This window comes from Ciconia boyciana, chromosome 3, assembly GCF_034638445.1.
Source record: "Ciconia boyciana chromosome 3, ASM3463844v1, whole genome shotgun sequence".
NCBI classification, from domain to species: domain Eukaryota; kingdom Metazoa; phylum Chordata; class Aves; order Ciconiiformes; family Ciconiidae; genus Ciconia; species Ciconia boyciana.
The window spans coordinates 20,405,199-20,418,032 of NC_132936.1; the positions used below are offsets into that span (position 1 = coordinate 20,405,199).

The window sequence follows — 12,834 nt, forward strand, 5'->3', positions numbered from 1 at the left end:
TGATCACTTCTCATTCTCAATAAGGCTGTGTTCTTACTCTTGAAATGGTCTAAACACGAGGTGCCTTCATCAAAGAGACATGGTGTCTTGTTTAAAAAGACAACACGTTTGTTTGACAAAGCCCTTCTCTGAAAACGTGTTCACTAACATCATCAAGAAAGAAAGAATTAGATATTAGCATACAATTAGAGTATTACATTAACCATTCTGTGACATTACTTGGGGATATCTAGCCATCACCTCAAGCTCAACGTAATTAAAACAGAACTCAGTGCTGATTTGAAGCTAATTGTTTTATTCCCTAGGTTTATCTCCTTTTGCCCTTCTTAAGTGTAAGAACATCATCTGCAATTTTTCAGTATTTGGGCATTTCCCCAGTTTTCCAAGAACTGTTTAATAAACAACATTAATGATTCAGGTAGTTCCTCAGTGTAAGCTATCTGGGTTAGTTGACATGAAATGTTTAATTTAGGAAATCCCTTCATCCCACTTTTCTACAGATGGTAAACTGTTTATTCTAGCCATTTCACATGGGATAACTCTAAACATCCTTGTTTCTATTATAAAGAGAAATATGATTGAACACTTCTACCATTTACTTAAACATCAGTTTTACGTATGACCTATGCTTTTTCTTGTTTTGAGTATTTGTAAATGCACACTCACTAGTTTCACTGGCTACTATTACTTCACCGAGTCTTCTGTTTCATTCCCTATCAATCGCCTGTATACTGTAATTACTAACCGATGAACACAACCATTTGAATTCCTAGTTTCCTATCCTTATGTATCTCTTTTTACTACTTTATTTCTTCTTCCACAGCTTTTTGCCAGCATTAGCTTCTTATTAAAAAATAACCTTTTTTTGTGCTTCCGGAATTGTGGCTTTTTGGGTACTCAGACTGGTGCAGGATCATCATCATTTCTACAAACTCATCAAACAAGGCGTCAAGACAAATTCCCCCTAGACTGAAGTAACATATGAGAAACAGAATATTTATGTGACCTTAGAAACTGAGCCTGAACTGGAAGTTGAATGAAAATAAAACCCCAAACCAATCAAGTAGATAAGAGACTGAAAAATTCATCAATTTGGAAGTAAAACAGAAGACCAGGAGATATGAAGTGTGTGTATGGTCAGGCCAGGGAGGAACATAACTACTCATGAAGGAGAGCGGCAGTATTTTCAAAAAGTTTTGCAGAGGTAACACTTGCAGAGGCTTTTTTAGGAAGCAAGACTGTTAACCCACTTGCCACTGCTCCACCCACCTGGTATAAGAACCCAGTACAGCTCTGCCACTTGAAGGATTAGGGTTAAAAAGTGAAATACACTGTGCTATGAGGAGATGTGTGCACTTCCAGGAGTTCTTCCTCAATCAGCTAGTAAGCTTAGGTACAAACAAGGGAGGAGTTTAGTTTAAGCCTGACGGTTGTTCTTCTCGCATTTTGGTCTCCAGGTAAGCATTTATTAGCATGTCCTCAGCATTATTAGCACTAAAGTGATCACGCCTATGTTTTTAAATGAATACTTGAAAAGAACAAGCCCTTTTGTGATTTAAATTACTATTGTTACTCTTACTGCTTGGCTGTTTGGAGACCATTTATTTCAAGGCAGACTTATAAGGGCAACAACTCATTGAGGTAATTCATGTTGGGAAGACCAGCAATAAACACAGAGACAGCAACAATTTCACTGGATTTCTCCCCCCAGCTATAACAGGCATTTGGCACTACAGATTATTTCTTTCCCAAATGTTGTACCTATAGACAGAGATGTAAAATATCTGACCAGATCTTGATCACAAATTTGCAGGAATACTGGAAAAGGTAAAAACATTATTGCCTATACAGGGAAAATGAAAATTATGTTTTTGCACTCAACCTCCAATCCTGCTTCAGGTACCAGAAATATGTAAACAGATAGGGGCTGAAGAGATCGAGTTACCAAAATAGTGACAAAGTAAATATGGTTAGATCTTTAAGTAGAATGGCTCATCCAAAGCTGACAAATGTCTGTAGAATGCATACAACAAAAAGCAAGAGGGAATTTAGCAGGTTAAAAGGAGGTATCAGATAGGAAAAAACACAATTACATTAAGAAAGAGAAACAAAATAGGAGGACAGATTTTCTTATAAGAATACATTAGCATTAGCCTGGAATAGCCTCCCAGGGGATGTGGCCCCAGCTCCATAGGCTGGCTCATTAAAAACTAGAAAACAACCTTGCTCTGCAGAGGGACAGACTAGGTGAGCTAATAGGTCTTTTCTCTCTTCTAGCTTTTATGACTCCAAGATCATCTCATTTACATAATGGCTATTCGTACGCCCTTCTGTAAATATGGATGACCAAAGATTATTTTTCCACTTTTTAAAACAGGGAAGTAAAACACTAGAGGCTTTTGGTTGAAAGCTCCCCAATTAATTCTGTTATAATCCAAATGGTTCCCAAGCGTCATATACAAATATTAAGACTAATGAGTGTACATCCTTTATGTTATTTTCTTGGTTATGCCATGGGTTTTCATAAGTATTATGCACTTTATTCCTGAACAGTCCAGGTGAGATCAAGATTATTAGACTAATAGCATTCTATAAAAAAAACTGAAGCATATATCCAAATAATGTTTTTTTGTCAGCCAACCCTGACTTCAAATGGTTAAATTATCACCAATTTACAACTGTCTTTTAAAAAGGTATTTATCTTTATAAGCTGTCCTTTTTCACACTCTTGTTTCTACAGTTGTCTTCGAATTGCTCCAAAAGACAAGGTATTTAATTGAATGCAAACAAATGAAGTAATCTGCAATGAGGTGTCTAGAATAACTAATCAGAAATATTCCCTTGAGAAGGATGGTATGTTTTATTTGTTCGTTTGTAGTTTTCTGTGTACTGTACTTTAAAAAGGAACATCCATCAGCACAGACAATGGCTTGTCCTGGCTACTGTATCCCAGCTCTGGTGGAAGCTGTCAGAAGCAAAGGGAGACTGTTCTCTTTCTGACTGCAACTGAACATACTAACCCAGGAGAAACTTTGCCAATTAAGACACAGAAAGGCAGAGTGAAAGAGACTGCAATCTGCAAACCAACAGCGAGTGCAGAGAATGGGGGACTCCTCAGAAGAGCTAGGAGAAGATGTACAGCCAGCTTCAAGGAAGCTTTCCCCAAGGGCACAAGGGATCACAGGATTTGTAGTGACCTAAGCCACTAGAGGCTGACGGAGTTGAGAACATGAGTAAACAGACCTGTTCTTCAAGAACTTAACGGGCAGGACAATAGGTATGCTTTAATTTGTAAATCTCCTTTATTCCTATTTCATCTTCTCCAGCAGAAGTTTCCCATATTTAAACAAATAATCAGCCTAGTTCATGTTCAAACAAAACCTTGCATTATAGTTTAAAAGCTTCGTTGGTACACTGGGTATGCTTTAAGGACATGCATTTCAAGGAAACAAATGCAGGCAGAGCCACCTCAAGGTTGTAGATGACTTCTAAAGGGGGGGAATTAATTTCCTTTTCTTTCATTCCTCTATTGACCAATAATCTTTAATCTGTGGAGAATCATGGCTGATCACACTGTAACTGAGATATGGCCATTTCAACAAAGTTAGCCAGATGGCTGAAGAATGCTCTGCTCAGCAGTAACTTCCTTGTTCACATTCATATAATTTTCTCTCTCCCTTACAAGATAAAGGAACTTAGAAACCAGTTAAGTTTTTGGAATCTAGTGGCACCTTCACAACTGAAGGGAGACAACGCAGCACTTAATACCAGATCACATAAAAACAAGATATGAAACAGCTGATCTGCTGCAGACTGGGGTAGGCAAACGTCAGTAGAAGCACTGTGAAATCCTGCAACAGAGGAGTATCACATTTCCTAGAAGAAAAAAATTACTTCAAATTGCGGAGGACTGTTTATGAAGGAAAAGGCTGGAGAGAACAGTCTGCCAGTAATATTATTAGATGAGATGGTCATGAACAGGTAACAGTATTTGTGAAATGGTAAAAAGTAGCACTTCTTGGCCACATTAGGTGTATCTGTCAACTGTTTCCAAATAAATTCTTTCCAACTCTGTAACAAATGCCCCATTAATCTCTTATTACCTAAACCTTTCATCTTTTTCCATCATAATACAAAGAACTGGTTTTTTTACTGTAAACATTTGGTTATCCTAGTCACTACTCTGCTAGAAGCAAGTTGATTTTTATATACATAAGGCCATTATAGCTACACAGTTGGCTATTATCAAATCCTTTCACTTCTGTTATCCAAGTTATTTTCAGGAGTAAATATAGGAAACTTTCAAGGAATACTGAAAATAAAAATTAATCACATGTATTTATCTTACATACAGTTTTGAACTTTCAAGTGTCACAGATAAAACAATAATGCTGCATTTCTAGAGTTTACCACATTGTAACATTCATAGTCAGTGTTGCATTAGACTACTTGGGAAAGATTTCTGTAAAAAACATTTAAGGATGAATGCTTAACAGTTAGCGTGTTGGATTTAGTGGATAAGGTTAGTGCTCACAACACCATCACTCTAATTTCAGCACTGACAAATCCCATATTATCATTTAGGCCATAATTTTGTATTATAGCATTTGACAAAACAAAACAAAAACCCCAAAACAAACTCAGCAGGTTGCATTTATTTTCCCAAATCATCGTTGTTTCCAAACCCAGCTATTTAGACTATTTCTGAAGAATCAAGATCACTAACAACTGTGTTTTGAGCTAGCTGGACACAGCTGAGTGAGGGAAGAAAGCTCTCCTACTTGCCCTTAAACACATCGGCTTACTGTTCTTCATGTCTTGTCTGGCAAAGGCACAAAAGCAAGGCAACTATGTTGTCCGCTGTTCTACTCATTTTAGTCAGAGCTACCACAGAGGAGAGAAGGATGTACCCTAAAAATGTTTCATTGCACTTCTTTAAGTGAGTTCCTTATATGTATCAAGATGGAGTAAAAAATGTCATTGTTGAAACTTAATGTTCTTTATAAGGACAGTAAAATATATTTCTTAAACATTAAGATTGTTAGTGCATAGAGAAGCTGTTACCTTGGCGCAGATTATCTTCATACTATGCAGTCTGTCAAGTGATTCCTGAGGATTACCTAGGTACTGAGGAAGCTCGGCGTGTAAAATCCGCATGGAGAAAGGAACCATGGAACCTAGAAACATAATTAATTTTATTAAATGTGTTTGCTATAACAATCAGTTTGTGATTTGCATACATTACACAAGGTATTTCTCACTAGTGCATGTAACACAAAGTCCATTTTACCTTCATATCTTTTTCTTCTCCTGATGAAAGATGTGAAAGATGAGAAAATATCAAACTTTTTCTCAGCTATAACATGTCATGTGTTGTAAAATGTTTTAAATAGGTAAACACATATGTAACCATAATCAGAGGCAAGAAAAATGTACACCTAATTCAAATTTTCAAAAACAAGTTGTGCCCAGAAGTACATTTCATTAAAGATTTTTATAAACTCATTAAAATGAAGGATTAAACAAAAAAAGGAAGTTTACTCAAGTTGCAGCTACAACATTACTCCTAACATTTAATAATTATGCCTATTGCACAATCAATGCAGAAGAAATAATATGAAATTATTGGCCTTAAAAGCATGCTTGCGAAAAAGTTATATAACCAGGGCATGCAAAACCACTTCTATGTAATCCTTTTCCAAAAAACCAGAAATTTGCTATGAAGGGCCCCCATATTACAGAAAAAAAAATAAGAACAGAAAACCAACATGAGTCAAAAGAAATAAAAAATAAAAATGAAGAACAAAAATAATAGTACTATAATAGACACATTAAATCTAAAAATATGTTAAGTCCTCCGGGAAATTAAAACACATTACAAAATATTGTGTTTTTTTTCTATTAATATCCACAGGTTTGTGTAAAGGTCTGAGTCCATTATGCTAAGCAGACACCATTTCACTGCTCTAAAGATGACTTTTAGTGTGAGTTTTACTTTACTAATGTTAGCTCTTCCACAAAGATTTACTAAACGACTCTATACTGTGAGACTGACTCTTCATAAAGATGGTGTATTTTGTGTATTTTCTGGTTTATTGAAAACATCAAAGAATAGATAAAGAATTTTAAGCAATATTTGGGCAGAAAAAGAAATTTCTAGTTTACTAGTTTACTTTTATCTTTATTATTATTACAATATTTACCAAAGACCCAATCCTCTAAGTTTATAAGCATCCTGGCCGACTTCAAGGGCAGTTTCAGAAGCTTTAGGGAATCCTAGTGTGTGCAACAACTTGCTTTCAGATAACTGCATATCCTGATACACAGACAATAATACTGAACATAAACTAAATGCTATTATTAAAAACAAATCACAGCTAGCATAATGGGGAAATAGGCATTGCAAAATACCATGCTACAGTTCTAATATTTTAATATAATACATTTGATTACTTTAGACATCTTCTAAAGACATCATCTTCGCTCTCAAGTCACCTCTTGCCTCATCTTTCCTCAAAAATAGGACTCAGGAGCTTTTTAGAAAGATTTTTGCATCTATTCTTAACAGGCTTGTATGTCAAAGAGGTAAATGCTGTATACGAGTCACTGCCTCTAGACATTTTTTTAAAGGTTGACAAAATTTTAATCACAAAACTCACTAATTATGACCTTCAGAGTAAGCCACTTATATCTACATAAATTATCTTTTGCCAATGCTAACTATTCCCCATGGCTTCCGTGACTGCTGTGTTCCCGTAACAGATGTACACACGAGTTTCATGCATCATCATATATGGAATAGAGATTAAGAAAACAAAACTGCCTTTGAAATTCTATTAAGAGAAGTGTAAAATGTTATTCAACCAGTAACAAAAGATGGGAAATATTTTATGTATGTATCCTGACTAGTATCTAGCATGACACAAGTGAGGATACACAGTCAGAGCATGGGGGGTGAACAACAATGACAAGGAAGGCAAAAATAACTTAAGAGTAAATTCTGCGCCAGAACACCACAGAAAAATTGCTTTGTAGACACATTGCAAACTTAAGAATCTGCACTGCCAACCTATGGAAGCAAACGTGACCTGTGGCTAGTTCCATCTCTACCACCCCTCTGGTGACCAAGTTCTAACTCCACCATCCAACGGTAATCCTGCCAAAAGAAGCAGTGCCTAAAACCAGCTAGTCTGGTACTGTTCTTTTGGAGGAAGTAGTCTTAATTTACTGCTAATACATGAACCATGCACCTACTGCTGCACTCAACAGGATTTCTGAGGCAAAGGTAAAAAAAGGAAAAGTTTTGTTCATCAGTAAAGCTTTGGAAAATCTGAGATACAAAACAAAAGGCATCTAAAGTTTTAGCAACATTTTTGGTTAATGACTGTGTTCTAGCATTTTCAACGCTGAACAAATTTGTATCATTACATTCTCTTGTAAAATGCGGCAAAAGGTCAACTCAATAAATACTCATACAGAAAATGTGAACTGGTAACAGAACAGCTCAACAGATAGACGGGTATTTAATGGAGTGCAGATGAAATGTCTCACATTATCCATTTTTATAAAATTTATATAATGTTTTATAAAACACTTTTTGGGATTGCATATATTGTAAAGTATTGATCTTATATATTGCTAAATGAAGCCACACTATTATGATCCATGTGAGGGGAAGGAATAACACATTACCAATCTACATCATCAGAAGTGGTGTCAGAGGATGTCAGAATGATGAATGCAACTCCAGGCCAACTTAGACGCCATAAGAATCTGATTTATTTCCTATCACAACGAAGACCTCAGTTGTAATAGGCATTCAGAACTATATTACTTTGAAATGTACTTAATTAATGTATTATTTCTTAACCACTTAGTATTTCCTTTATAGCATGTGACCAAAAAGCCTTCCAGTGTGATCCTCGGTAGGTATGTCAAGCGTGATGACAGATCCTCAAACAAAACCAGAAAGAAGCTGGCCCACAGCGTAAGGGTAGTCAGTGTAATGACTTTTCAAACCAGAATTTATATTACTATTTCACGCAGGAGGATCTAAAACTCTAGCATCTGTTTCTTCTCTTTCTTTTTGAAAGTCATGACATAACTAGTATCCTGCAAGAAATTTTACTGTAAGCATCCAGCAAATCCATCCAGTGAATTTCTGTTACTTACTGCTTATTAAACAGGCTGCTAACTTTATTTAAAATCTCAGAAACACCAACCGTTTCTGCCCTCTTCCTCAGTCTCCTTGTAATCCCTCTGAATAGCAGAAGGATTTTTTTTTTTTTTTGGAAGAAAGCACAAAACTGTACGTGTGCTCTCACACAACTGTGGCAACTGGGGAAAACAGAAGAGAAAAGAAACGAGCTTTTACCACTGGTAAGGCTGTCTTAGGCTTAATCTAAGTTTGTCTCCACTTAAACAGTATTTTGTAACTTCAAGTCAAACCAGATAAGCAAATTGCTCATAAAAAACCTGCAGCGCTTATCCAAGGCACTCATCCAAACATATTCCTGAAATACTCTGTTTATAAAAAAGAAACTCAGATTTTTGGTTAAGTACATTTTCCCAGATAAGTTCCTGTCTCCAAGTAAGCTTCTTTTTAGTTAAATGATATAAGGTATGGATAATATATCTAATTGAATTCTATATTAATAAAGTGATTTTCTGGTTAAAAATATGACCATAAATTTATGTTAGATTTGGTAAAGCTTTCAATGAGTGCTGCTTATATAAAGTGCTAATACAATTTACATACATTTCTCAGGAAGAAACACATGGCAGTAATAGAAAATGCATGTGAAGAGATCTGTTCACCAAAATAATTCTGTAACTCCTGGTCAGTAGTTGTGTAAAAACTGACACCCCCCACCCCGAGTTCTCTATTACGGTATGGTCTCCAGCATCCAAAATCTGAATCTATACTTTTCTCAATCTAAGAAAATGGAACAATCATCTTTGAACTTGTCTGAATCAAAAATGTCAAGAAAGAGCCTGAGAGAAGCAACAGCAAGTTACTAAAAATCTTTTCACAGGGTGGATAGTTATGAACCTTTGTTCTCACAGGACTTGGCAAAGTGACCTGTGTGCATACCATGGTGGAAGAGAACATCGTGAGCATAATGGGTTTGAAATGCAGCCCAGCAGAGCTTCATGGGGTGAACAGGACAGGAAAAAGGCAAAGGCAAACCGTAATATGACTCTTGTGAATCTGCATCAAAGCCACATCAGTTCACTGATAAAAAGGTAAAAAGCAAAAAATAAGAGAATCACAGAAACTGCTGACTTGGAACAGTTAACTCTGAGCTCACTAAGAATTTTGGTCTAAACAACAGGACATGGATATGTTGTTCTATGATGTCACCATATCATGTTGCATCAAAGGCTCGTCAGTTAGCCTTTTTCTGCTGAAAGAACACCTGTGCAGAAGAGCCCATTCCTGTCGTTAAAAAAATGACAGAAAAAGAAACTGCACACAAATCTACAAAAACACAGCTTCCACTCTGTCTTGCAAGACACAGAAGTTGAGCCTTCTGATATGTATTCCCTAGCATTTTAATATGAAGATGGTGACAAATGAAAAAGAGTTGAGGCCTAAAAAAGGCGTGTCTGAGACTTTAGAAAACACTGTAATTTTCATTTTACATTGTCTAGATTAACAAGAAAACAATTGGGAAGAGATAAATGACATCTGTTGATGACTCTAGTAGATCAATAATAATAGTGTTATGAAGGTCTGAAAGGCAGGTTGTAGAATTCAGAGTACAAAATTTAATTAAAAAGCAGATTAACAGCAGGGAAAAAATATGCTTGCCTCAATAAACACAGTTACATTGGGGAAAAAACAAAACAAGAAAGTAAGATTGACTACATTAACACTAAGCTGTAACAGAAATACATGTGCTTGTTAGATTAAGAATGACATTATATTGTCTGAAAGTTTCACCTACTTGCTTACTGTTAGGCCACATATTTAAGGCACACAGTGTAACACATATTTCTTTGTAATAGGTTCTTATACAAGTGAGCATATATATTCCTGTGATATCCTACTAGGGATAAAAGAATTTTATATAAAATAAAATGGATTGTGGCATGTGCTGCCTTTTGCAAAACTATTTGGAATCAAACCCATGTCCTCTATTGTATTTCACTCAATACTGAATTTAACAAGGCAGCATGTCAAGGAAATATTTAAAACAAGCAGCATATCCTGTAATTAAAATGTTTACTTAAGAGCACAGGAGAATGGACTTTGCTCTCTACTTCATGCTTTGGATTTCTAAAGAAGTAATGCTCTCTTACACAGCGAAACCACATCAACTAAGCCTAGATGATTTCAACAAAAGGCAACACCCTACAATTACTGCTATGTATTGAAATGTTATTCTTAAGTTAAATAAGTCTTATTCTAGCTTGATGTTTTACAGTTGACCTCTGTTGCTCCTCTTTTGGGGTTTCATAATAATTTTATCTATAAAAAACTCATAATGGAAAAATAGTTTAATTTTAAGACAATTCTTTTCTTAGCTATCACTTTTAAATGCAGTAGAGAATTTTTTTCAAAGAATATGATTTTTAATTGTCACTTTGGCATGAATTAATCTCATTCATATATATATAATTAGCATACAAAAAGCAAAACTAAAAAATGAAAAAAGGTCTGCTGAAAGGAAAATGGATACTCTTAAAAGCATGGGAACAGATGGAATAAATAGTAAGATCAGGTAGAATTTTCTAAGACCACAGATTTCAATTTCTATTTCTTTATAAACAGCTGCACATTTTCATAACTGTCATAACATAAACATCACCTCATGCCAATCAAATTCAAACTGCAGCCCTCATCTGCAGCGCTTTTAGAGTATAAAATTGAGGATTCCAATGGCCAGCCATTTTATCTTCATATTGTCTGGTTGCAAAATCAGTAACCAGAAATGCTTTCTGATCTGCCTTCAACAGCTTATTCAGCAAATTTTAAATACCAAAAAGCAGCAGTAGGGCAAATTATCATTTACTGAAAGTATAAAGTGGGATTTTATGACAGTAAAAAACCAAAACAAAGAAACAAACCCTTCCTTCCTTGGGTAAAAGAGAAATATAGAAAATCCAGTTTCATAAAGATAGTCTGCTTTATACATACATATACACACATATACATACATACTTTATACATACATACATATTACATACATACATTATACATACATACTTTATACATACATATACACATAAGCACAATTAAATATTTTAGCAGCACTCTATCCCCTTAAAATTATACATACATTTCTAAACTAAAATATCTATATTATTTTAGAAAAATTTCCATTTGCAAGTCCGACTACTCTGAAAAGCCAGCTGGAACCACAACACTTCAGTGGTATTTATTCAAGTTGTATTAGCTGATTTCATAGGTAGAAGGTAGCTCTGAAGCAACAGAACAGACAGCGAATTTAAAGAGACAATAGAGAGATGTACATAGTACTGTAAACAAAATAATTGGCAAACCAGTTCCTCTAGAGGTTTTAATGTTTTTTACTGTCAACAGGAGCCTGAATGAAGAACTCTTCCAAGCAACTGCCAAGACTGAAGCAGTCTGACATGGGAGTGTAAGCTCAGGCACAGCAGTATTTGTGGTAACATATGAGAAAACCAATACCACATATAACAATGACCGTAGTCTTTTTTTTCTTCTGTTTTCCTGCAAAATTTATTAACAGATAGGAGCACTCTATATGCTACAATTTCTTTAGCCTGTGCATTTCTTCTCTTATCCCTGTTTTAACCTTGATTACTCCCTTTTGCCTCCCCACCCACCACAACTATTTTTCTTTTTTCCCCCATACCACTTCCAATTCTGCTACAGTTCCCTCACTAACCAAAAGTTGATGAGGATGAAAAATAAAAAGGGCATTTCATTTATAGCATCATCCAAAACCATGCTGAGAAAAAACAAGAGGAAGTTTTAGCAAGGCTGCCTCCTACTAGCATAGACAAGTAGGAGAGAGGAGAAGAAAGGAAGACAGTAAACTTAAAATGGCCAAATGTCACTGTAGAGGCATCACTACGTTTACTGCGAAAGCATATAGGAGATAATTTCCCCAATCCATGCCACTCCTTCCTTATGGTATAGTCTGACATTCAGAAGCAGGACCAAGCTTCAGAGAGCAGGCAGACCTTGGAGCTGTACACAGTCCTCTGCACTACACAGAGTCCAAATGTCTGTAAAATGCCTTCTGCGGGTATTAAGAGAAAAATTCCGGATGAGTGTTTTCACAGTAAGCACAGTGTCTCTGCATCAACAGACATATGACAAGTTTCCTCTTACATCTTTTGCTATTTTATAAGCTTATTAAATGTAATAATAATAATTTATTACATTTCACCTTGGACATCAGCACTGAAAACTTGTTTACAACATGGGTTTGAATGACAGTTCTAGACCACGTACGATAGGATTCCTTTAGGAGATCTGAATTTCTAAACTGAGTAAAAGAAACAAATTAAGAGCTCTGCTTGAGCAAATAAGGACACAAAAAAAATGAACTTTCACACAGCCACCTATTTTTTGTATCGATTTTTTCATGTATTTCTGCTACAACTTCTAACTACAGTGGATATTAGTAAAGTCACAAAAGTAGCATAGACCTAGTGAAATATGCTGAAACAATAGTTGAGTGATGTCTAGACTTACACTACTTTGAGAAAAATATATATACTTCATATATGCATAATATAAATATTTTTTTTAAACTGTCACTATCCATCTGAAAGTATCAGCCTATTGCAGCACACACTAATGTATCCCTATGGTTGCAACACAGCCACGCCTTA

General features: G+C 35.5%; 1 protein-coding gene across 5 annotated transcripts in view; it reads right to left on the reverse strand.

Annotated features, from left to right (window-relative positions):
• Nucleotides 1-12,834, reverse strand: part of TRAPPC12 (trafficking protein particle complex subunit 12) — a 58,917-nt gene that overhangs the window by 24,059 nt on the left and 22,024 nt on the right. For all 5 annotated transcript variants that reach the window (XR_012041336.1, XR_012041335.1, XM_072855106.1 and 2 more), the window contains exon 6: nucleotides 5,065-5,177. Coding sequence is in view for 3 of the 5 variants with exons in the window: in XM_072855106.1 (XP_072711207.1) it covers nucleotides 5,065-5,177 (113 nt within the window). In the remaining 2 variants the exon portion in view is untranslated. The remainder of the gene's footprint in view (nucleotides 1-5,064; nucleotides 5,178-12,834) is intronic.